Raw genomic sequence first — 27,237 nt, 5'->3', positions numbered from 1 at the left:
GCCACACTGCCTGACGCTGAGCCAGCAAACGAAAAATAAAACGATGCTCTAGCATCGTTTTATTTTTCATTTGCCAGCTTGGGCATGGAGGGGCGAGGCATGGGAGGGTGGAGGAGGAGTGCTTGTGCACTCCATAAGTGCACATGTGTGGTTGTCGGGCATCTCAGGCTGACGAAAACACACATGCAGACTTAGGTTTCTCCAGCCCGGCTACTAAATGCAGCCAGGCTAGAGAAACCCCCACAGACTCCCTGGTCTGACAAGGGTGTCTTTTCAGCCCGTTAGGACCAATCCCTGTGCTGCTCTGCAGCACAGGGATTGGCTAGGAGTCTTCCCCGGGGGCTGCGGGAGCAGTGCGACATGGGAGGCGGCCGATGGTGTCAGGTACGTTTTTAAAATTATTAACCCAACGTACCCCCTTCCCCCCTGTGCTTGCTCTCCCCCTTTCGCTCCCCCACCCCCCTTTGTTAGTGGCGGCCGCCACTGTGTTATTGGCAGCGCTAACAGGGGTAATGGGGGGTGCAAGCTGCAGTGTCCTCCTGACCAGGGCCCTGACACTTATTTATTTATTTTTTAAATTAAGCACTGGGCAAAATTGCCTTTGGGGGTTCATGGTGAGAGAGGAAGGGTCCATTTTGGACCAGTTCATATCACAGTCTTTGCATTGGCCAGGTGGAGGCAGGAGTTTTAGTGGAGCCTCATGCATTGGAATTTGTGCGAAGGAAACCTTAATATGTGCTTTTTTCACTCTCTGTCCTGCATACCTTCAGAGCTTGCTACACATGCTCAAAGAGTCTGAGCTCCTTCAGTCTTCCTGTTGGCGCGGCTGGGTGCACCTTCACAGATCCCAGGAGTCTGAGCAGGAAGTGTTCCCGATTACACACTTGTTTACTCCTGCCTATACTCTGTTCTCCAAAATCTGTTAAATCGCAATTAGGCAGGGACGTATTTTCCTAATTGAGTTTCCTAATGATTCTCTCAGGCGTTTTAGTATATGCCCAAACAGCCCCTCAAAACTGCGATTTACAAGGATTCTCTTGAGGAGCCGCAAACCCTGTCATTGTGTGAATTGCAGACTTCACAATCAAACAATGGTTTTGTACATTGAGCACCGTCGACAAACTTTTTCTCAGAAAATCCACAATCTAAACCCAGACTCGCCCGATAGTGACCTGAGTCGATGTTGCTAATCAGCCAATGGAGTGTAGGGGTTGGAGGACTTCAGGCCTGCAGGGAGAGCGCGTCACCTCCCAGAGCGTAGGCACCCCGTGGTGAATCACCATCATCTGTGTGTTGTGACTGCTTGAATCCGCCTTTATTTGAACATTTCTGCATGCTTGCAGTGTGTCATAGAGCTCTGAAGCAGACATTAGGTAGCGTTTAGTGTTATACAACACATCAAACCAAACAACACACAGAGGCTGAGTGAAAATGGAATCGGTAAATAGTGGTACCACAAAACTCAATGAGCAGTAACACATAGAAGTGGGCGGGTAAACAAATAAACCTGGAGAGACAACAGGACTGCCATACTCAAGGCGGCGCAGCTTTGGCAGACCAGCCACCGCCGCACCGCCAGTCAGACAGCCATATCACAACTTTGGTGGTCGGACCCCCATTGCACCGCTGCAGCCGCCAGGGATCCGTCGTTCCCTAGCGGTGGTGCGTGGTCAGGGCCTCAGTAATATGCTGGTGATGCCGCTTTGGCACCGCCATGCATATTACGAGTTTCAGGATCGCCAGAGGTCAACATTACCTTTGGGGGTTCATGGTGAGAGAGGAAGGGTCCATTTTGGACCAGTTCATATCACAGTCTTTGCATTGGCCAGGTGGAGGCAGGAGTTTTAGTGGAGCCTCAGGCATTGGAATTTGTGCGAAGGAAACCTTAATTTGTGCTTTTTTCACTCTCTGTCCTGCATACCTTCAGAGCTTGCTACACATGCTCAAAGAGACTGAAGGAGCTCAGGCTCCTTCAGTCTTCCTGTTGGCGCGGCCTTTACTCCATCAAAAGGCTGGTGGTCCTGAAATAAAATGGGCCCTACAGGGCAGGGGAATGCATGCTGGCGCATGCACCCCAGTTCCTGCACGGCCATGCCGTGCGGAAACGTTTGTTGGCGTTCCCATTGTGGTGCCTATTTTCAAAGGCACTGCCGTGGGACAGCCTATAAACGCCCACCAGACACGAGGAAACTCATAATCTGCCGTGGGCACACAGGTTTGGTGGTGGGGAAGTGGGCCCCCGGCATGGCGGTCCGCTTCCGCACCGCCAAACTCATAATCAAGCCCTAAGAGTCCAAGACTGAGCTGAGCCATGAAAATAGTTGGCATCTAATCAAGCAAAAAGTATCTTTAAAATAAAAATAAAATGGTATTTCTTGAGCATGCAGAAGCGTTTCACCTTAATACATCAAATTATCTTTGTACAGCACACACCCCAAATTCATGTATTGGAAGGTACTGTCATATGTGATAACGAAGAAAAAGGAGGCTCTGAAAATAAAATATTTGTCTAGGATCACACAATTTATTCATAGCGAGGAAGCAAGGTTTTACATTATGTGATTCACTGACTGGATAGCACCTCTTTTTCTACTTATTTACATCAGAGGTTTATGCTTTGATTTTTTTAAATTGTTGGTGCATGATGTTAGAGCATGGATGGCAGGCCGAAGCCACATTAAAGCTCGCCTTGTATTTCGCTTGAAGGTGCAAGAGGACCTCGGGCTGAGCCAGAGCTAGGTCTCTGGCTCGAGCCTGGCTCGAGCTTTAAGTCGTTCGGCCACCTCTAAAAACACAGGCATAGCAACCCACCCTGCTATATTGACTGACACATCCTGAAAGAAAAAGAAACATGTATTTTGATGGAGCTAAATATTATTTGAAAGTTACCAGACAACTTATCTTGTCAATTAAGTCTCTACATAAAAATGGAAACAGCGACAAAACAGAAAGCTAAAGACAAAGAGCCTGTTTATGACTTCGGCTGTGCTGCGCCAGATTTGCGCAGGCACAAAACCGCCAAAGCCATGCATGACCCGCCCGATTACGAGTTCTACTCATGTCTGGCGGGCTATTCTTTTGCTGTTCCCATGGCGGTGCCCTGAAAACGGGCATTGCAATGGGAACGCGAAAGCAGTTCCAGCATGGCATGGACTGTGCAGTCCATGCCGTGCTGGATCTTAGGGTGCATGCAGACAGGGGAGCACATGTTGTGCCCCCCTGGATGCATCCCCATAGCAGCGAGGGCCCTGTAGTGCTCCCTTTGTTTCCCCACCACCAGTCTTATCATGGCAGCCTCACCGCCATGAAAAGGCTTGAGGTGGGGAAACTCATAATATGCTTGGCAGACCACGGCGGTTCCGTCTTGCAAACTGTATACCCCTGTCCGCAGGATTGGCCGTAGGAGGTATCGGGCATGTCCCCGGAAGGCTGGAAGGATGGGGCCGATTTTGCAGTGGTGGAAGCAGTTTTTGTTACTGGGGGCCTGTTTTGCAGCGGAGCTGCTATATCGACCCCCAGTAACAGAAGCAGCAGGGGGCCTAGTCCGTCTACATTGCCTGGACCACTTTGGGTTCTCAGTCCGGCCCTGCCTGTCTGCTGTGCCACAGCCAGGGAATAACAGTTCCCTGGCTCATCCAGCGCATCGGTTCGAATGGCTGCTTCATAATACGGCGGCTGCAGGACCGCCACCACGAGTCTGACAGTCAAAGATTGCCAGACTCGTAGTCCGGCCCAAAGTCTTACAAAGGAGCTGCGGATGAAGGCAGGGGTCCCTCTCTCACCAAGAGGTTACTGTTCGTGGGATATTGGGGGAGACCTTGTATCCTTCTACCCCAAAACTTGGTCATTTGACGAATGGTTCCAAGTGAACCATAAGTATCTACTTGCTTTTTAAAACCTGACCATAAGTATCTACTTGCTTTTAAAAACCTGGGTTTAATGTTGTGTAGACACTGTATTGTTAAACATTTCTAAACACGAGAGAGAGAGACAGAGAGAGAGTATGTATGTGTACCCCTTAGGAATTTGCTGCAAACTTAACTGAGCCTGTGGTAAAGGAACTTATTATTTTTTTTTTTATTATTTTTAAACTATCATTTATCCAGTAAGCATTCAAATTCCCCCGAGGGAGACCTAGCCCCATAATGTGGAATAACCTCACTGGCATGTGTAATAATAACAATAATAATAATCATAATAATAACTATAGTAATTGTGCTAATAATCATAAAATGTATCAATAATAATAATAATAATAATAATAATAAAATGGGTATCATTATTATTGTTACTATTCATTTCTATTAGCCCCATAACCCTTACAGTTCTGGGATAACCTCACTGCCATTTGTAGTAATAATAATAATAATAGTAATAGTAATAGTAATAATAATCACCGTGGAGAACCATCTGTGGCGAACACCTCCAAACCTTACCTCTCAATAAGGGCATGCTGTTAGCTTACACACTAAAGCGACCCATCTCATCCATAACGCTCTGTGAACGTACAGATATAGGGCTTGATTCACAAAAGGGATTTCCGTGCAGTAAAGTTACGACCTCAGAGTCTGCACTCGAGATGGAATTTCCCCACTGCAGTTCTCAGTGCGGAGATTCCACCACGAGTGCAGACGCTCCGCAGTAGTAACTTTACTGCACGGAAATGCCTTTGTGAATCAGGCCCTTAGAGTATTACAGTCAAGTAGGAGGTCTAAACGTCGATTTTGAGACTGTAGTTGTCAGGTAGACTACACCTGTTAGAGCATATTTGGAACAATCCACAAAACGCTGCCCGGCAGTGCACGCCTGGTTGTACCTGCTAGCAAACTGCCGGAAAGGTAGAAACTTAACATGCCAGAATTCTAGCAACAAAGTCCACTCTAAGACGGTACGTCAGCACGCTGCTACGCGCTGCACCCCATAACACGATAACCGCACCTCGGTGGTCATCACGCAGAACATGGAAACACTTCCCACATAGGTTCAAAACAAAGACAACACTCTTCCAACCACACACCCTGCACGGTGTGGTGTGCTGCTCATGTAGGCAAGCACTTTAGCGCCCCACATGGGCAGTAAGCGCCATATAAATACTGCAATACAATACATGTTCATGGCATTCAGGAAGCCTACAAACTCAGGGTGTTCCTTTTGAGAACAAGCTGTAAATATACAAACTGAGGCTGCCCTTGTAACGAACACGCCACTGAACACTGAGGGGGCCGATTCACAAAAGCAATGCTGAGTACAAGAAGTAGTATTTCAGAGTTACTCTTTTCACCTAGTCTTACATACCTTTGTGAATCAGCCCCGAAACATCCAACTGACTATTTAGTAGAAGTGCAAAGAGGGCCACTTCATACTAATTGTATAAGAACATGTCTCGAATACTCCCAGTTTATTGCCATTTTATATTTTCTAGGGAATTCAAAAGGGCATGTAAGATTACATAAAAATATACTACAAGAGTAGTAGTTTACATTCTCAAAAATTCATTGTGAATAGGCCCCTCAGACTGTGCTGGCGGATACTAAGCTTGTACCTACCCGTCGTAAATGTAGACACATGGACGAAAACCAAAGAGGTTTTGCTGTAACTTACTCCTGTAGTACGCCTGGCTTGGCCCTGAATTCCAGGAGTAAGCGGGGTGTACTTCTGGCTTACTCCTGAAATTCATGATTAACCAGGAGTACTCCAAGAGTAAGTTACACTTACTTATAGACCAATACATGTGAATCGAACCCCATCGCTGTGACTGACCAATATATATACTGTAAACTTACACCCTGAGTCTGTACTAGTCAATAAATCAGTAATCATAGACTTGGAACCTGTACCTAGCAATAACATGCCACAGACTTACACATCAAGACAGCACTGGTTTCAAATGTACTGTAGACCCACACAGTGAGCCGGCACGCATAAAGAAAATGTCCAGTTCGTTCACATCGAGACTATACTCCCGGAGAAGAGAACATGCTATAAACTTACTATCTGACCTTGTACCTAGCAAGGAGACAAAATATACCTAATAATAATAATTACATGTTTTATATAGCATCCCATACCACACTTCTGCCATTTATAAGCGTTTTTCATAACAGATGTTACTATTACTCAAATGATGATGCTCAATTTACCTTGGCAGGATAGAAGGGCGAGTCTTCCTTACTGGGATCACTTACATGTCAAAAAACAGACTCGAGAACATACTGTAAATGGACACATTGCTCATATGCCTGTCAATAGGTGGCCATGAGACTGCCTGCGAAGAGCGGGCCCGAAAGCTACACACAGTATGTACTTATCAATACCAGCTATAAACTTACAGAATATAAGCTATAAACCTGTATCTTGAGAGCGAGCCTGTTTAAAAGAAGAAAAAAAAAGACTGTATCTGCCATGAACATGGACAGATACCTTTTGTTTGTAATAATCACTCTCAATGCTGTCCCTATTGAAAGTCTGCCCTGAGCGTACATAGCACACACAGCATGTGCCTCGGAGGCAGTGCTTAATTTGGGACAGTGGTTTCTGGTGCTCAGCACCTACACTAAATTGTCAACACCGGCTCTTGTGACAGTCTGTCACAAGGTGGCACTGTCGGGCTAATTTAGAGATGACCACAACAACACTTTGTTATTAATTCAATCTACACTAAAAATGTACTAATACCTGCCACCCAAGCCATTTTTATAGCTTGGGGACCAAAATAATCTGAATTGTCACACCTGAAGGAGTGTGATGTTTAGTAGTTGTGTTGTTAATATCATTGGCACCTCTAGCAGGGGCAATGTGTGGTGCAAGCTGCAATGCCCTCCTGACAAGAGCCCTTGCACTTATATTTTTACAAACTGAGGGCAGCTTGTAAACTTTCAGAGGTGGTAGCAAGGGCGACATGGGCTTTAGTGCCAGCTTGGAAAATGCCCCTCCCATTCCCTGGTTTGATAGTCCACAAATGGCTATACCCGAGGCTGAAGCGTGCCCCTCAGGCCTACAGCACCGGTGTCACTGCACCTGCTACACCAATGATACCACTATTAAACGTTGTACACTGCACGCCTAAACTGCCCATCAAGCACATTCCATTTAATGTAGATTGTTTTTTATAGAGCTTCATGTCACATTAAAGTAGCCTCGAGGCACTGAAGGGGTGCAGTGGAGCTGAAAAATAAGGAGCAGGCGAGATTTAAGGTTGGGGGGACGCTGGGTGGGTGATGAAGGAGCTTTTTGGGGGGGTCTCCAAATGGTAGTGTATGTGATAGGCTGCAGCTGGCAACCACAGCACTTCGGCGCCTCCTCTCGGGTAAAGAGGTGCTTTCTTAAAAGACTCAGACAGAGATGCAAGGGCAACCCGCCTCTGGAGCAGGAAAAACATCCGCTGTGAGACGATAAGATAAGCACTCCAAAGAGATTACATGTGAGCACGGCGAGCACCTGCTGCAAGTGGGCATAGTGTAAATAGTACCTATTACGAGCGGGGGCACGGGGGTGGGAAGCTTGGAGAGGCCAAAGGACCCTCAAATCACACTTCTTGGTGGTTTCTTCTCCATAGCAGTGCTTCTCTTTTAGCACCTCCTATCATCAGAGCACCTCCTTTCACAAGAGCACCTCTCCTTACCAGAGCATCCCTCCTCTCAGAGGAACCATTCTTCACCAGAGCACCTCTCTTCACACTGCAGCCTTCCTTCACCATAGCTACTCAATTCACCACAGTACCTCCTTTCACCAAAGCCCCTCTTTTCACCTTCTTTCACCAGAGCACCTCTCCTTACCAGATAATCCCTCTTCTCCGAGGAACCATTCTTCACCAGAGCACCTCTCTCCACACCGCAGTCTTCTTTCACCATAGCTCCTCCTTTCACCAAAGTACCTCCTTTCACCGAAGCCCCTCTTTTCACCAGAGCACCTTCTTTCACCAGAGCACCTCTTCTTAACAGATAATCCCTCTTCTCCGAGGAACCATTCTTCACCAGAGCACCTCTCTCCAAACCGCAGTCTTCTTTCACCATAGCTCCTCCTTTCACCAAAGTACCTCCTTTCACCGAAGCCCCTCTTTTCACCAGAGCACCTTCTTTCACCAGAGCACCTCTCCTTACCAGATAATCCTTCTTCTCCGAGGAACCATTCTTCACCAGAGCACCTCTCTCCACCCCGCAGCCTTATTTCACCATAGCTCCTCCTTTCACTAAAGTACCTCCTTTCACCGAAGCCCCTCTTTTCACCAGAGCACCTTCTTTCACCAGAGCACTTCTTACCAGAGAATCCCTCTTCTCTGAGGAACCATTTTTCACCAGAGCCCCTCTCTTCACACACCAACCTTCTTTCACCATAGCTCCTTCCTTTACTGTCGCATCTCTCCTCAACTAGGCACACCCCTTCACCAGCTCACCACACCTTCATTTATCAGCGCACCTCTCTTCATCAGGTCACCTGTCTACAACCAGGAGTCTCCTTCTACCTGACCGCCTCTCCCAACTAGGGGCTCTCACGTTACCAAATCACCTCTGTTCACAATAGGCCTGCACACCACCATGGAGTACCCGATAGTGCATCTCTCCTCCACAGAACACCATTATTCACCAGAGCACTTGTGTAAGCCGGAGCACAAATGTTTACATGGGCATCTTGTTTGCCCAATTTACCTCTTTTAATCATGGCCTCCATCTATGCAGCATCACTGTCTTCCCAGACCCCTTCCTGTCCCCAAAGCGTTACCTATCACCGGAACCCACCTGTCACCATATCCCCTCCCCTCACAATACCACCTCCTTTACTAAAACACCCCTCTTTGCCAAGGAAATCTCTCCACATCACAGCATCTCCATTTTCAAAACACCCCTCTTCACAAAGACATCTATGACTAGAGCCTGTCTTCACTTTTTTTATTCACCATATCACCACTTCTGGGCGGTGCCTTCCCATCTCAAGTACAAAGAACTTCACAATAGCATGTCCCTTTATAATTAGGGCTCCCGGTTTTATGGTATTTATATTTTTGTCATTTCTGTCTGTATATATTCATATTTATTTTTTGCTAATTTTACCTGTATTTATTCATATTTATTTTAGGTTTTGTGAAAAAATTAAGTTGAAATGTGCATATTTCTACATTTATTTATTCAGTTAATGTACACTCGTGCCTGTACGCATGGCAGGTTTCAATGATATATACACACTTAGATGATAAAATATGTACTAATAAGAAAACATGCACATTTTTGTAGCAAGGTTGTGCAAATCTACAACTGTTTAAGGCTCTTTACTAAAATTCCTTTCTTTTTTTAATCCCTTTGCCTGTCAATCTGCACAACTATTGGCCTGCCTGTCATGACTGACAGCATTTAGAATCACTGAAAAACAACCCAAATGTCCGTTTTTAATCCACATTTAAAAAAAACTTCAGACAGGAAAATAGTTTCTGTCTGTATTTAGCTGTAAGAATCAGTAAAAACGGAAAACAGGGAGCCTTATTTATAATGGAACCGCCCTTCACCAGAACCTCTCACTTCTAAGAGCTTGAGTCCTCCCTTCACCAGAGCCCATCTCTTCACTAGAACCTCCTCTTTCTCTAGAAACCCTCCCTTCAATAGAATACTTCCCTTCACAAAGCCACTTTTGCTTAATAAGAGCACCCCCTTCACAAAAGCACAGCCTCTTTGCCAGAGACCTTCTCTTCACTAGTACCCCTGTCGTAGAGCCCCTCCGCTCACACAAGCAACTTTTCTTCTTAACTGTACCTATTTTCACAAGAGGCTCTTACCTTGCTTCACTACAGACTATTTTTGTGAGCACCACTCCTTTAACATAAGCAACGTCCAATTACCAGTGCATTCCGTCACCAGAGCACCTGCTTCATAAGATCTCCTCACCTCACTAGAGTCCCCTTTCACAAGAGCACCCTCAATTGACCACAGCCCCATTTTGACTGGGGACCCTCAGCTGACCACTGTCCCATTTTTAGGTCTCGCCTGACCCAGCGCATGCGCTGGTCTGGCGAGACTTATTGAGAGGGCTCCAAAAAGTGCTACCAGGCCAGCCTAGAGCTACAGTGCATGTGCGCGGGCGCGCGCGCCGCTTTTTACCACGATTACTTTCACTTTCGGCCGCACGGCCGCTTTGATGTTTGATCGCGATCACTTTCACTTTCGCCGCTTTGCATAGCCAATAGGTCTTGCTTTTGGGACCTTATAAGTATTTAGTTACGCAACTGTTGCATGGCTAAACACTTATAAGGTCCCAAAGGCGAGACCTATTGGCTATGCCAATGCTTGTTTCACTGGAGACCATCTCCTCACTAGAGATCCTGTCTTCTAAAAAGCACCATCACCTCACCAGTCAGTCTTGCTCACAAGAACTCTTCAACTCACCAGAGGCCCTTTCTTCCTTAGAGTCTCTCCCTTCACTAGAACTACTCCCTTCACTAAAACACCACCTCTTTGCCAGAGCACATTTCTTCATATGATGTCCTCACTCAGTCCTTTCCTTTACTATAGTTTAGTTTAACCACAGCTCCTCCCTACACAGAAGCACCCTCCCTTACCAAGAGCATCACTCTTAGCAGGAGTCCATCACCGCAGCTGAACCCTTTGCTACAGAGATTCACTCTTTGGGCTGAAGCGCCTCCCCAGAGAAACTCAGCTATCCTTTACCACAACACCTCTCTTCAGAGAAGATCCTCACCTCACCCACTTCTTTCACCAAAGACTGCCTCCCTTTAAAAAAAGGAAAAAAACAATCCTGTCCCTTCACCAGAGCATCTCCCTTCATGAGCGCCCTGCGCCTCGCCAGAGCCCCTCCCACCTCTAGGTATGCTCTCTTCACTAGTGCGCTCCATTTACAAAAGTTACCCTCACCTCACCAGACCTCATCTCTTCACGAGAACCGTGAAGTTCACTAGAGTCCCTACCATTACAGGAACAGGCCCCTTTATCGGAGCATCTCCCTTCATCAGGACATTTGTCTTCCAGAGAGCCTCTTTCATTAAAGATTCTCCAGAGCTGCCGACTTTGGAACTGGGTAACCAGGTGTGAGTCTTGGCGTTGGCTCGACATCCTGCGATTCTGGGCAAATCCCTTAAACTCCCCATGCCTACAAATAAATAAATGTGTCCTTGTGTACTGTAACTGGTGCTTATATAAAGCACTACAAATACCTTCAGGTCAAGTTCCCGCTATATAAAAATGCAAAAAAAACAAGCATCTGCAATGCCTGTAGTGAAGAACCTGGGGGTTTGGATGGTCAGCTCACTTAATTTTCAGTTTCAGACGAAAAAGGTGGCAGGTACCTGTTTTGGTCTGTTACGGGGGCTTAAACCCATACTGGCCTTCTTTGATGCCACAACTAGGCAGATCATTATTCAAGCCCTGATTCTATCAAGGCTTGATTATGCTTGCTCGTTACATTTAGGAGCCAACAAATCTGAAATTCAGGGGTTACAGAGAGTCCAGAATGCGGCCGCAAGATCTCTCCTGGGCTTGCGTAGAACCTGTCCAGTGACTAGTGCTATCCATCGCCTTCATTGGCTAACTGTAGCCAGGTGGATTGAGTTTAAAGCACTCTGTTTTGCCTTTAAAATCCTGAAGTTGGCATCCCCCCAAATCCTGTCTGACCTCTTGTTACCTTATATTCCCTCACGGTCGCTTCGATCTATGGGACTGTGTTTGGCAGTAATCCCTCGGGTAAGGAAGGTTCGTGTAGGCGGACGCGTTTTTCGGAATAGAGCGGCCATTTTGTGGAACTCTCTACCTATCCATATTCGAGGGCTTACCAACTACTTCCAATTCAGGAAAGCTATCAAGACATTCTTGTTTCCGTCCTTGTAGGCCGTTTGCTTATACGTGTATTGCTCTCATGTTGCTCAGCGCCGGGACGCCTCTTAGCTGAGGCAGCTGTCGCGCTTTATAAAACTTTCTAACATAACATAACATAACAATAGGTCTTGCATTTTCACGAGTTTGAGCTATTGGCTTTGTAAATGACAATGCCTTTAATTTATGTTTTGGATTTAAAAGATAAATAAAAGGCATTGTCATTTACAATGCAAATAGCTTAAACTCTCGGAAATGCAAGACCTATTGCATTCCAAATACTTGAAGGCATCACTGAGTTGCCCCATTCTGTCTCCCATGGCCCCTGGAAAGCTCCCCATTTACTACGAGTTAAATAAACATTCTGGTTGTCACAACTGCACGCACACGAGAGACCCTCCTGCAGTAAGTGAAACTCATTAAAGAAAATAGTGCTTACAGACTAAAGAAGACGTACCGTGTAACAACCAAAGTAAAAGGGCCAGTCCTCATGGGAGGTTACAAATGAAGACAAGGCGGTACTAAGGAGGGACTAACAAGCCTCATATCGAATCAGAAGCCAGCATTTAGGAAGGACAATGACACAAGCCAATGACAAACATGGGCAGAGAGTGGGCGGGGCTTCAAGTACATACTCCAATACAGTATGGCTGGCAGATCAGCGCATGCACTGCCAAGGCTAGACCTAAAAAAGCAGCGCACCAGAGCACATCCATTAGCCAGTGACCATGCTTTCATATGGGCGCCAGATGTGTCCACTGCCTCTCCACCATATCACCTCCTAACACTGTTTCAACATAGCACCTCTAGCTCTCATTAACGCAGTGTATATTCCTGCTCTTGGGCGTATCCCTTCACAAGAGCACCATCCCACAGCCGGACTGGGAACCCAGAGAAGCCCTGGGAATGTTATTGGACGGGCCCCCACCCTGGGGGAGGGACTCAAATGTCAAGCACTGGGGCTTAACAAAACCGGTCTCCAGCGCTGCTGCTTTTGTTCCTGGGGCCGATATTGCTGCGTCACTGCAAAACCAGCCCCCAGTAACGAAACCACCCCCACAGCTCCAAAATCGGTCCCCAGTCTCCCGGGCAAACGCCTGATGCCCACTACGGCCAATCCGGCCCTGACCATCCCTCACAACAGCACCGCTCTTCAGTAGGTAACAAGGAGCCCATGGGCCCAGGTGCAAACAGAGAAAATGGCCTCTTTGGCTGTTGTGAGGGGGGAGGGGGTTGTAAAGTCCAGCACTGTCAGGGTTCAAAATGCCCTCAGGGATCTGAGCCCCGGTAACACTGCACCTGCTGCACGATACTAGCTACACCTCTGCCCCTCTTCACAAGAGCCCCTCTTTAATTTTCCTCAACATATAAACCACTTTTACTACATCACCTCCGCTGTAAAGCACCTTTCTTCACTGCAGATATGAGTTCAGCGCCTCTGCCATAATAGAGCTCGTGCCTTCTTCTGGGAACCTCTTTATCAGAGCACCCCTATCAACAGTGCTCCTCCCTTAACGAGTGCACCTCTCCTAACATGGCAGGGAGAGAGAGAGAGGGGCAACCTCTGACCTCTCCCTAGTAACCTGACATCTGACGGCCATGTTACTTCAGGAGCCTGGCGCTAATCTTCGATGTCACTCAGGAACCTGACGTCACACTGTGAAGCCCTGCAGGAAATGTAGTAGGTTGGGAATTACGTCAGGCCATGAACATATTTTAGTCAGACTGTTGCAACAATTCTATTAAACTAAGGCCGGCGAATGACATAACTCCAATATCTGCCCGTTAGGTTATGACATCACCTCAGGGAAAAGATGTCCGATTGTTACATCGCCCCAGATACTAGACTGAGACTTTTTTTTAAAGTTTATTGCAGTTTTATATAGCGCGCTTTCGACGACCCGTAGGTCTCAGAGCGCTATACATGAGCACCAGTTGAATTACAGACGGACACATTAATTTCCAGCGCGAGGAGATTAAGTGATTTGCCCAGAATCACAGGATGCTTGAGCCTCCCTCCAGACTCGAACCTGGGTCTCCAGCCTCAAAGTCGGTCGCTCTAGCCGTTAAGTCACATCCTCCAGGAGTTTGATAACAAATTGTAAAATCACTCTTGGAACCAGCCATTAGAGTGTAATGTCACTCCTGGAACCTGGCCCCAGACTGTGATATTAGCTCTCATTAGAATGTAGTATGACAGCTAGAACCTGAATACAGTTTGTGACATCATCCCTGAATCCGACGATAGATTAGGGCAGGGTTGGACAGGACATAATACACACAGCGGCATCCCCTGTTTACTGTGGATCGGCCGGCTACTTTCAGAAGCGTCCTCGTCAGGTCTCTCGTCCGGCAATGACCCCTGATGGAACACATGCATATTTTCCCTCAATCCTCCTCACAATAATGACTCGGTACAACATGACACTTTGTCCGCGGCCGCATTTAGCTCATAGTCCACTGCAGGACTTCGTCACAGAAATTCTGATATTACGCTGTGGCGTTACTTTATACAGAGATGGCGCAGCAAACTATGACACCACCAAATATATCAAACTTCAGTCTGCGACATAAATGCTAAGTTAATAGATCCAACGTGGCCTAATAGCGATTTTGGAATATAGTTAAATATGGACATTTTTATATGTTCTCACAGTGCACTTTTTTTTTTCCTCAGCCTGCCTTCGCACTGTTGCGGTAGCGTGATAATCTCTCACACACGCCTTCACTAAACACTTCCCAGACATAAGACACTTACCTAGCTTCCCTTCAGAAACCCCCCTAACTGCCCCTTAGTCACCAAATCACACTGGCTCTGTTTGCTATTGCAAATGAACTTCCCTTCTGACACCTCCGAGTGCATCCGGGCCAGAGGAGGTCAAAACGGGTTTAAACGAGCCGGCCCCGGTGGTTCCAGCACGAGGGACCTGCTAGGCCTCGACGTTTCCTATACTAACAATCGCTGCAAAGTTAGTGCAAACCACAAGCTTAAAAACTCAACCCTCTGCTCCGAGGAAACACAGATGAAAGAAGCGGGAACGTAAGAAGGAGGGGGGGGGGGGGGGGGGGACACTAGGCCAAGAGCATGTGGCCTGCTCTCTTCACCTAGTGAGGGTAATTTCCGTCCTGCGAATTTGGCACGACTGGTTTCCTTGTCGCATATTCGAACATGTTATTGCACGCGCCTGTTGAATCCTCGATGTGCATTAAATTGAGTCTCAGTTATAGAACCCCCACCAAAAACGTGAATCAATAAATGAAATATTTTTAGGGGCAGGAGAGTGGCTGGGGGATAGGGGAAGTTGATATAAATCGGAGCATTGTTGCATTCGTTATGTGATGTAGCATGCTAATCTCAAATTTAATGTAATAAATACTTTTTATTAAAAAATTGAGAATTTGGAGGACGTACCTGGGATTCGGTCGGTTGCCAGAGCAGGAGGATCTGCAGCCACCTGTGTGAGGAAGAGGAGGAGAGGCGGCATTAATAGTGGTAGCTACAAGGACACTGGTGGAAGGAGATTTTGGCAGCGAGCAGTAGAAAAAACCTTACACGTGGAAGCCGCAGAGCCCACGACAGGCCATGGTGATGACGATCCAACAGCGGAAAGGGATAAATCCAACAAATTCACAAAAATTTGCAAATTGAGCTCTTTCAACGCACAAAAGGGATCCAAGTGTCTGGATATTAGGGAACCGGTGATTGAGGGAACCACGTCTGTCGTAGTGGTTTTAGGTGAGGTGGTGGTTCAATGGCGAGACTGAGAAAATTGGAAAGGAAGAAGTAAATGAATCAAAGATATCAAACATACGAAGCGCAGCACGGCAAATTGAGTTGTCTTGAAGACTTTTCGAAGGTTGCCTTGGATCATGGGGGTCCCACGCTGTGCTTCACGGTGGAGAAGTCCCGGACCAGTGTGAGAAGGACTACTGGTGGCTTGTTGAGGTGGTCAAGTCCAAATGAGTCCTATGAGCACTCAATGCCCATCTGAGCAGCCGCAGGTCCACCCTAGCCACCAAATGAAGGCTCTCATGAGGCGGGCCTTCTAAGGTCTGTCTTTGCGTGCGCAACCCAACTTCAGGATGGTGGGCAGCGGAGGCGTGCATCAAGTTTTCAGTCCACTTACTCAGGCAGGCCCCCCTGCATTGGGCACCTCACTAAGCCTGAAGGCTGCCCACAGCAACCCACGCTAGACTCCAACTGTGCCAGGCCACTTTCCAGAGCTCCACAAGACCAGGTCCAGCAAAACCTTTTTTGCCACTTTCAACACAAGAAGCACCAACTTCAGCACCAGCACAGGCAGCACCTCCAGCAGCCCCAAATCCAGCGCCTCGAGTACCACCTGGTCCAGGCACCACTCCAAGTCCCAGCAGTACCTTCACAGCGCCCACCTCCGGCAGCAGCAGCAGCACCCTCTGGCCGCGGGCTGGCAGCTCACGTTCCCTGGCTGGCAGGACTGCTGCCCGGTCTGCCCGTGGAAGTCCTGCAGCAGCTGGGAGAGCCGGGAGGAGGAGACGGGCGGGGGCAGTGGAGGGAGACAGGGGTGTGAGAGTCAGGAGAGGGAGGGGGTCTGTGTGTGGGCAACTGACCCCGCGGCTGTAGGCCCATTATGGGGGGCGGGATTCACCCTGGCCCATTACCAGCCCTGGCTACTGGGAGGGGAGGGGGCTAATGACCCCCCACTCACATCTGCCCAGAGATTAATCAGTGCACACCTAGCACAAGCGGTGGGGGCCGGGGGGGGAGGCGGTGGCTTTTTTAATTTCCCAGCCTTGATGGAGGTCTGAGAGTGTCGGTGTGGGAGGGAGGGGGCACTGCAGTCCGATGGGCTTTCCACACTTAATTAAAAGGGGAAATCAGACAAACTGGAGGCTTTATGGGCTCCGGGCCTTCCCCTGGCACAGCTTAGGAGAAGAAAAGAGAGGGCGGGGGAGCGGAAGCAGAGGAGACGGGGCGGGTGACAGCCCCCGTCACCACCACGGACGGACCATGACAGAAGTCAGACCGCTCGGACACCTGAGCGCGCGGGTCCCGCAGTCGAAAAACCGGCCCTGAATAAATGCACGAAAAAGTGGTCAGAGGAGACTCCGGGCCTGCAGCGAGCTGCTCCGGACGGGGAACGTCGATGACTCCTCCTGGGTGGCACATACCCCATCGACTGGACCCCTACTTACGAGCATCTTACCCCAAATCCACGGTGCTTTCTCCAGAGCCGCCCTTTCCCAAACCCTGTACCCATCAGATTTCTCAGCCTCCCCTTCTCCATTGATATTATGCCCACGTCATACTCCATCAAGTGCCCCCCACAGACCCTGATTCCCCAACCCCAAGACACCCTTCTTCAAGCACACAGTGCTAATTCAGTAACCCTAACCCTTGAAGCCACCCCAAAGGTTTCTATCCACCAAGTACCTTAGCCACCCCTTCCCCATCAATAGCATCCCTAAACCATGCCCCACTCCCTCTCAAGAATCGTCAAGCTCCCCACAGCCACCGATCCACACGGATCCCATCCTCAAGTCAAACCCATCCACTACCCCACCCCCCCTGCCCCAATCCCAAAACTCCTAAACCCAAATGACACCCAAAGGGAAGGCCTGCTTCCACGAACCCGCGTCTCCCTCAAAGGACCCCATCTTCCTGCTCTCCATCACCAGAAGACCTGCCCTTCACAAAACACCGGGCCCAGATGTTAGATCCAGACACTAGAGTGTGGTATGACTATGCCCACAATGAATGAGTGGCTGGGTGGGGGGGATTCACTGACTGCCACCGCCAGGTACCATTGCAGTCTTTTTAAGAATCCAAGAGCCGGCTCCCTCCACCACAAAAATGACTTGTAATTCATATATATGCAAAATAATCCCCTCATTCCAGGTCATTAAGAAATCTGATTCAAACCTTGGACTTTGTGTGATAAAGTAATGCATTTTCGGCAATGTAGTCTTTTTGTGCTACCATTGAATTTATAAGACAAACACACCTGAAAGCAATGTTTAGTAGGTGAATAGTTCAGGCCTGGAGACAGTGGCCTTAATAACCTAGAGTGAGGTGGTCATCTGGTTAGAGATTAACAGCCAGACGCATCTATTCTGTACATCCCTTGGCTCCCAGCCTAGTCTTCTGAATTTTCTTTATCCTCCGCCATGGCTGGATTCTGGTCTCCTTTAGGGGTAAAGAGGCCATACACCCAAGCACCACACCATACAACAGTGGGGGACCACTATTATGCTAGATTTGGGTGGGAGCGGTAGGCCTGGAGAAGAGCAGATATACCCCCACTTCAGAGAAGCAGAGAGGAGGATGCTAACAACGGGTCTGGTAGCTTGCCCTGGGCTTGGATACCTAAAGTCACGAAAAAAGGAAAGATTATTTAAACATTTTAAAATCCGTGGACGAACTAAATTTTCATCAGAGGTATCCTATTTCGGGTTTTTGGTGCCAAGCGATCACAGTTTGTATCTGTTGCTGCGTGTATAGCGGCACCTTTCAAGAAACAGCAATGGACGTGGCCTGCGTGCGTTTGACGTGGGTTCACGCAGGAGACGCACAGACTGCAAAGCCCCTACCAGCGTTCCAAGGCACTCAACTGACCCAAGTGACAAGGCGGGACGTGTGCTGATGAAAGAGGGTCACTCTGCGAGAGGGGATGAGCAGCGGAGCGTCGCAAGGATGCCTCCGAGGCCCCAGTCCATTCAGTGCCTGTCTGAAAACAAAAAGGCGCTCAGGACGCTTGTCAAATAGCCCAGCGAGTCAATGCGCCTGCTGGCGAGATTTGTGTGCAACCTGCAACTCACAGGTTTTACACAGGCTGCTCTCAGTTTTTCATCTGTAAACCTTAGATAAACATTTGTAGGGGAATAAGAACATATGTTTGCAGCTCTGTGGGTTGTGGCAGGAGTTACATTAATTTTTGCCTGAAATGTGGTGGCCTCACACCTGCTGGATGGAGAAGGGAGTTTGCACGAGTTGGAACAAGGCGAGTCACAGTCAAAAGCAAATTGGCAAGTCATGTTGGTGTAATTGTGGACGTTTTGAGGGACAGGCCCAAAATGCCATGGAACTGAAGGCTGCAATACAGATGGAATGCTGCCATTGTGCCACATACCGAGTTCTCCTCGAAAACTAGTTACGCTTTATATTTTTATAAAGTAAGATAAACTGCTCAACTTAAATGGTTAAGTTTCTGAAATGAAGGCACGTTTGGGGGTTAAACGAAGCACATTTTGAGAGCCAACTGGGAGATAGCTAAGCTAAAAAAAACGTTGTAAGTTTTCAGTGGGGTGTGTTACTGCTCTCAGGGGCGCCTTTGGGGGTCTCAAAAAGGAGCATATTGCTCTAGAATGAAATATGTGCACGTTCTCAACTTAAAATGGAGCACAAATGGCTCTCTGATGGGCCCGTTTTAGGCCGCTTTAAACGAGGCACATTTCAAACTTACGATGAGACACGTCTTAGGCCGCAATGATTCGGGGTTTGACGTCAACCTTGATGCATTTTCGGCTTCAATTAGGACACATTTGTAAGTTTCAAGTGAGACTCATTGTTAGCCTCAAGTGAGGCATACGTAGGACCTCACACGCCTTGCATTTCGACGCCAAATGAAACGCATTTAAGGCTTTGAATAGAGTACATTTGGGTCTCAAGTGAGGTACATTTCTGCTTCACGTGAGACACACTGAGGGTTTCAAATGACTGAAAAGGTCTGTTAGACTGGATTTTTTTAGCGGGACAAAGCAGAAAAAAAGAAACAAAAAATGTTGGCTCGCCGAAGCCTTCCCACCCCCCCTCGGAGGAAGAGTTGGGCGGTCTGGGCTGCCGTTTGAAGTTAAAGCCCACAGGGAGGAGGTATTTGTAGCTATTGAAAAGAGTGATTTGTGCTGGTGCGGGATTAGGCCTCACCTGCCCGCCTCTCACCTTTCCATTCAGCCCTCGTTAGGAACAGGAAGCCGCAAACCACAGACCAGCACTTCCAATAAACACGGCTGTTTATTCTGTCTCCCAGCCCCCTTCCGCGGAGGGGAGGCCCGCCCAGTTCAGGGAGGACTTGTCTCTCGGTGATAATCATTACATTTACATTAAGTGACAACATCTCGCGGAGAGAGTTCTCTGCTAGGCGCCCATCCTGCCTTCCACTTCTCGCCGTCACTGCATTGTACCTTTCCTTCTTCTCGCTCCTCCACACGTTTTCCCCCTTACCATTCCATTACCAAGTTTTCCTTCCTTCCCCCAATTCTCCCTTCAGTCGCTCCTTTAATCCATTCTGTCTGCCCACGTCCTTTTCTCCGTCCGTACATTTATCTTATTTTCTTCCTTTCCGGATCCCTCCCCTTCACTCTCCATCTTTGCTCGTACACCTCCTCTAGTCCCCTCTCTTTCAGCCCCCAACTCAATTTCCACTCCTTTCATCCTTTCTATTATTACACAGCCTCTCTTAACTTCTCCTGCCCCTTCCCTCTGTTGATCCATTTTCTCCTCTCATCGATTACCTCACTCTCCTTCCTCCCCTCTTCTCCAGCTTTCTGTGTTTCCTCGTTTTTCCTCCCTCGTGTAAACATAGTTTTTTCCCTTCCCTGTCATCACTTCCATTTCTCTATAGTTACTTTATTTCAGGTATCCTCTCTCACCCCACTTCCTTCACTTCTTCCGCCTCACGCCCAACTTTACTCCTTTTCTCATCTATTCAATAATTACGGTCTAACATTCCTTCTCCAACCACTCCACCTTTTCTTTGTCCTTACTCCTTTTCGTTGCTATCATGCCACCTTCTCATATTCTTCACTCTCTCTATTCCTACCTATTCCATTCACTTTTCTGAGCCATCAGCTCAGTCTGCTCTCCCTCTGACTCTTTCCATTTTCATCTTTCCTTTATCCCTTTTATTCTTCCAGTCCCCACCTCCTCAACACTGCTTTCCATTTTTCCCTTTCTTTCTCCTTTGTCCCATTCTTGTTCCCTATCCATTCTATTCTAACATTTTCCTGTTGTACATCTTTCTTCTTTCACACCTTTCACGTTCTTTCTCTTTTTCTATCTCTGGCTCCCTTTCTACCATCTTTCTCCAGGAAAGGTTATGTTCTATTGTGTCCTTTTACTGGCTCCCAATCTTATTCACTTGCCTGGTTCCTCCAGCCATCCATTTGTGTTTCTCTCCTCTTCCCTCCTCTCCGTCCTTTGTTTTTTCTGCTCCTTGTCACTCCCTCATCTATCCCCATCTTCTGGACCTTGGATCCAACCCCACATCCTTTCACTGTTTTGTCCCTGCAGTCTTTCTTCCATTTCCTTCTCCTTTTTCTTTCGCCAATGACGTGAAGAAAATGAGTCATTGGGGTATAAGAATGGTAACATAGCATGTAGTGAGGAGGAATCTAGGACCCCATGGTATAGAATTCTTTCCTGGTACACAACCAGGTCACTCAGCAATACCCAGGAAGTGTGGGGGTAGCAGGGCTTCCCATGATAGGTTACACAAGGGAGAGCATGGGTGGAACCAGGCTCCCCTAGCAGTAGATAACCATGTAGAAGATTCAGGATATATTATAAAGGGTAGCATAGTTCATGTACCTATCTCGCATGCCCTTTGTCAAGCCTATGCTAGCAACACAACTGGTGACAAAGGGAGAGATAAATCCACATGTGGTGGGTATACGGTTCATTTTGTGCCGGACAACTGCTGGTCAGGGCCGAACTGGGTACCTAAACAGCCCTGGCAATGTTGACGGACCAGCCCCCCTACTGCTTTTGTTACTGGGAGCCGATATGGCAGCACCGCTGCAAAACAGGCCCCCAGTAACAAAAACGGCTGCACCACTGCAAAATGGCCCGACCCTTCCATCCTCCTGGGGAAACGCCTGATGCCCAATACGGCCAGTCCGGCCCTGCTGTTGGTTGTAAATCCCTACTGCCATCTGATGAGGTGAGCGAGGGAGTCAATGGGGTGACAGAATAATGCATTTCGCAGAAACAGGTAGGGCCCTAGCCTGGTACGCGTGAGGGAGACACGAAGGTCAACCATGGCCTGTGGTCTTGTTGTGGGAGGAACTAACAATATGTATAGTGCACTGAGAACAAACCTCATCACTTTGTTGTGGTCCGCTCTGAAGTCTCTCCTGATCCAAATTGCAGTGACAGTACTGCTGCTTCCCTCTCAGAGTGAACTCAAGCACCAGAGCCAGTGTCTTTGGTGGGCTGCTTGCATCATACGCTCCATTACCCATGAGGGAGACCCAGTAGCATGTGGAGGGGAGCAGACTGTCCAATAAGAAGTCGTGTGAGAGGACTGAATAACATTGCATGGCCATCCTGGAGGCACGCATGCATGTGCGCCGCTCAGACAGGATAACAGTGGCCTCAGAAGAAAAAGTTCAAATCTTGTGAGATCAAAGGGGATCACAAAAGTATAGTGATGGCTATCCTGGTGTCAGGGCATACCACTGAAAAATACTAAGACAGTGTGTGGCAGCCATTTTATGATAAAGCACCAACATGAGTCATGAGCTGAATGACAAACATAAACAGACTCTGGAAAATATCAATGGTTGCAAGTGAGGACTTAACTACTCATCAAATTAGAACATTAGTAGCATCGTTCAAGTAATCCTAACACATAAATATATATATTTACTGAAAAAACCATAGGTTTCAGGTGCGTTAGAGGAAGGCGGGTGCCAGCATCGGCCCCGCCGCCATTATGGTGGTCGGCCGTGCCCCTACCGGAACGGTGCCCCCCCCAATCCTGGTCTCTCCCTGGTGGTCGTGCCCTGGAAGTGATTGAATCACTTCCGGGTCACGTGAGGGTCCCCCGTGCCCCGGAAGTGATCTGATCACTTCCGGGGGCGTGGGCGACCCTCTGGTCCTTAAAACCGGGGGGGAGCCCAGGACTCGTTCTCTTCTCTCCAGATAGCACATCGGGTGCATGTGCTTCACCTCCCTCGGGAGGCTATCTAACCGCTCATCTTTTGGGGCGTCTCATTACGTGGGCCGCCCAGAGGGGAGGGACATTTGGTTCTCACCAGACTCCAGGGGCAGTTACAACCGGTTGGTTGGAACGGTGCGGGGACAAAGGGGGGGTTACACTTTCCATTGGCTGGTTAGCCACCCTGCACGCGGGCGTAAGTAAGCTGCGCTGTCTGCATGGCCCCTTTATGGAGTAAGTCCTGAACGTTTGGGGGTTGCCTGGGGCTAAGTACTTCCGGGTCAGCTGGGCCTCCGGCGCATGCGCATCCCGGTTGGGGTGCGCGGGACAGTTTCGGTGTAAGGGGGAGGGGCCAGCTTTTGACCTTGCCGTAGGCTCAGACGAATACGCAGAAATGTGAACTACAATGTGTTTAGACTAGGATAGGAACATTTATGTATTAGAGTTTTGTTAAAGCTAGGATATAAGCAAATGTACCGAATCCTGTCTTGTCATTTCTGCGTTATGATATGTTATGAATATAATTTGTTTGTATGTTAACAAATACGATCGGGGGTCAACGACCCCCTATTCCAAAAACAAGAATGACTTCTTGGTTTTTGTCGCCGTTAGGGGAGGTGGGGGCGTTAGGCCGTACCAGACCATATAGTTAGTTGGACATTTCTCTCGTACAAAACCATTGAAATTCCCCCGTTATAGTTAGTTTAGCTAACTATAACTCACGCGCCCGCAATGCACTGCTGATGACGTCACATATTACATCACTCATGACATGGTCAGTGACATCACTCATGACATCACTGATGACATCTCAAATGACAACTAACTATAACGCACCTGAAACCTATGGTTTTTTCAGTGAATTTCAAAGGTTTTGTAAATGACAATTTTTAAATGTATTAATTGTTATATTGATTTTTTTGATACTGATTTCCTACATTTTTTAAAACTTTATTTTTAGATATTTTATTTTTTAAATTACATTATAATTACATTACAAAATATAGTTTCTCAGAATGAATTACTTTAGTTTAAATACTTTGCAAATAGGCAATAGACTTTTAAGTACAGTAGTTACAGTTGTTGCAATGGGCAACACAATTTTAAACACAATGCACCATTGAGCTCAATGTGAATTTCTAGTTAAATGCAATTAGTTACTTTATGGATTAATTTTCTAACCACAGGACTGGATCCTAGATTCAGTCCTTGGACATCTCCTGTAAACAGTTGAGTAAAAGTTTTTTGGTTACAGTAGTGATTTTTAAGGAATATTATTGTATTTTAAAATTTGACACTTCGAAATTTTTTCACATAGAATCACCAATGTTATCCTATGACAGGAAATTAATTTAGCAGGTAAGTAGTGTTATCATCACTTTTTCTTACTCAGTGGTGGATCCTGGATCCAGCACTGGTGCATCTCCTGTAAACAGTTGAAAGAATGCGTTTAAGGAATATATTTAGTTTGTGAAAATAGACAGAAACTTTTCTGCTGAAAACCAGACAATGGATTTCTATGGAAGGAAATACAAGTTACTGGTAAGTACTGTTAGAATTACTTTTCAGGGTCAGTGCTGGGCTAAAAGATGCAGCACTGATTTCTCTCCTGATAACAGATGAGTAAATCGGAATTCGTAGTTCTGCTGATTTTATAGGAATATTTTAAAGTTCCAAAACTCCACACTTAGAAGAATTTCCAAGTGAAACCAGTCAATGTTAGCCTATGGAAGGAAATTCAAGTTACTGTTAAGTATGGTTAGAATTACTTTTCAGAATCAGTACTGGGCTCAAAGATGCAGCACCGAGGTCTCTCCTGATAACAGGTGAGTAAATCGGAATTCGTAGTTCTGATGATTTTATAGGAATATTTTAAAGTTCCAAATCTCCACACTTTTCAAGTGAAACCAGTCAATGTTACCCTATGGAAGGAAATTCACGTAGCAGGTAAGTAGTGTTATCGTTACTTTTTCTTACTCAGTGGTAGATCCTGGATCCAGCACTGGTGCATTTCCTGTAAACAGTTGAAAGAATGCGTTTAAGTCATACAGGCGATTTTTTAGTTTTTTTTTTAGTTTGTGAAAATAGACACTTAGAAACTTTTCTGCTGAAAACCAGACAATGGATTCCTATGGATTCCTATGGAAGGACATACAAGTTACTAGTAAGTACGGTTAGAATTACTTTTCAGGGTCAGGACTGGGCTAAAAGATGCAGCACTGGGTTCTCTCTTGATAACAGGTGAGTAAATCGGAATTTGTTCTTCGGATGATTTTAGGTGGAAATTTTAAAGTTCCAAAACTCCACACAATTTACAAGTGAAACCAGTCATTGTCAGCCTATGGAAAGAAATTCAAGTTACTGGTAAGTATGGTTAGAATTACTTTTCAGGATCAGTACTGGGCTCAGAGATGCAGCACTGAGGTCTCTCCTGATAACAGGTGAGTAAATCGGAATTCATTGTACATCCAGTAAGCGCCACAGAGCTGCGTAGCAGAGAGATGTCAAAAGGGGCACGGCCTGCACCACCTCTCTGCAACACAGCGCAGTGGTGCTTCCTGGAAGCACCTGGTGGGCTACTTGGCCCCCATGGTCCCTCAGGTTTGAAGTGGAATTTTTTCCCTAACTTAAAACGTGCCACAGGACGTGTTTGCACACATCACGTAAGGCCCCGTACCCTCACTTCACCACTGTGTAAACGTGCCCTGTCACCGTTCTAAGTTGAGAGATTAAGTCCCCTTCAATCCTAAGGGTCCCTAGGGTCAAACTAGCCCACTAGGCACCTCCAGTAAGCGCCACAGAGCTGTGTTGCAGAGAGGTGTAAAAAGGGGCATGGCCTCTGAACACCTGTCTGCAATGCAGCTCCCTGGCGCATACTGGAGATACCTGTTGGGCTATTTGGCCCTCAGGGACCCCTCAAGATTGAAGAGGAATTAATTCCTCAACTCAAAACGCACCACAGGGCACGTTTGCACAATGGTAAAGGAAGGGGGCGGGGCCTGAGGTGACATGTGTGCAAACACGCCCACTGGCGCGTTTTAAGTTAGAGAATTAATTCCTCCTCAATCCTGTGGGTCCCTGGGGGCCAACTAGCCTACCAGGTACCTCCAGTATGCGCCAAGAGGCTGCGTTGCAGACAGGTGTTTAGAGGCCACGCCCCTTTTTACAACACTCTGCAACTCAGCTCCGTGGCACTTACTGGAGGTACCTGGTTGGCTAATTGGCCCCCAGGGACCCACAGGATTGACAAGGAATTAATTCCCCAACTTAAACCGCGCCACAGGGCGTGTTTGCACACATGTGAACTCAGGCCCCGCCCCCTCCCTTCACCACTGTGCAAACGCGCCCCCTGGCGCGTTTTAAGTTGGGGGATTAACTTCCCTTGAATACTGATGGTCCCTGGGGTGCAACTAGCCCATCAGCTACCTCCAGTAAGCGCAACAGAGCTGCGTTGCAGAGAAGTGAAAAAAGGCGCATGGCCTCAGAGCACCTCTCTGCAACGCAGCTCCCTGGCGCATACTGGAGTTACCTGGTGGGCTAGTTGGCCTCCAGGGAACCCCAGTATTCAAGGGGAATTTGTTCCCCCTCTGCAAACGCGCCAGGGGATGCGTTTGCAGAGTGGTGCAATGAGGGGTCGTGGCCTACGTCTGCGATCCTGTTTTTTTTTTTTTTAAGAAGGGGGCTGTGTAGCCCCCCTTCTTTTTCTAATTTTTTGTCCCTGGGGACCCCATCCCCCAGGGCCTGCCCCCAATATTTTTTCCAAAAATGTAAAAATCGGTAAGGGGGCTGCGCGGCCCCCCTCCCGAGGCCATAATCTGCCCCGGGGACCCCATCCCCCGGGGCATGGGCCTTTTTTTATTTTTTTTTCTATTTGGAGGGGGGCTGCCTTGCCCCCCTCCTGTGGCCACTTATGGCCCCGGGGACCCCATCCCCCGGGGCCGGCTCTTTTTTATTTTAATTTTTTTAAAACAAATTTCATTTTGGGGAGTGGGGCCACGTGGCCCCCCTCCCGGGCCACTTATGGCCCCGGGGACCCCATCCCCCGGGGCTGGCCCACTCCATTGGGGACCATGGGGGGGATCCCCAATCCCCCCACGGTCCCAGCTGACTCCCCGCATCCCGCGTGAGCCGGCATTGCTTTTCCACATGGGGAGCAGCTAACCTGCTGCTCCCCATGTGGAAAGCAATCTGCTTTGTTATTTGGAAGAGAGAGCAGGTTTCCTGCTCTCTCTTCCAAATAGCAAAGCAGTTTGCAATGACAGGGTGGGAGCCGCGAGGCTCCCGCCCTGTCATTGCAAACGGCAGTGTCCCGGGGGTGGGCACCCCGGGACACTGCAGGAGCCGCCCTGGGGGGTGGCGGTCCCCAGGGCCATCAAGGGCTCCCGGAGGGGGGCCACGTGACCCCCCTACCATCATTTGAAAAGCCCTGGGGGGTGGTGGTCCCCGAGGCTTGGGGGTCCATAAAGGACACCCAAATTAAAAATGTAGTGCCCCGGGGAGGTGGTGGTCCC

General features: G+C 47.9%; 1 protein-coding gene across 4 annotated transcripts in view; it reads right to left on the bottom strand.

The window, feature by feature from the left end:
• FGF17 (fibroblast growth factor 17) overlaps positions 1–16,429 on the bottom strand; it is a 122,530-nt gene extending 106,101 nt beyond the window's left edge. For 2 of the 4 annotated variants that reach the window (XM_085636158.1, XM_085636159.1), the window contains exons 1-2: positions 15,364–16,429; positions 15,223–15,265 (exon numbers count right to left, since the gene is read on the bottom strand). In XM_085636158.1, the coding sequence (XP_085492284.1) occupies positions 15,223–15,265; positions 15,364–15,395 (75 nt within the window). In that variant the 5' untranslated portion in view covers positions 15,396–16,429. The remainder of the gene's footprint in view (positions 1–15,222; positions 15,266–15,363) is intronic. The other 2 variants (XM_085636160.1, XM_085636161.1) reach the window with 1 other exon arrangement.
• Between the last annotated feature and the right edge of the window lie 10,808 nt (positions 16,430–27,237).

The sequence above is a fragment of the Triturus cristatus genome, chromosome 11, assembly GCF_964204655.1.
Source record: "Triturus cristatus chromosome 11, aTriCri1.1, whole genome shotgun sequence".
Taxonomy (NCBI): Eukaryota; Metazoa; Chordata; class Amphibia; order Caudata; family Salamandridae; genus Triturus; species Triturus cristatus.
The sequence above is the reverse complement of the archived record's forward strand: the minus strand, read 5'-3'. Positions and strand labels throughout refer to the sequence as shown.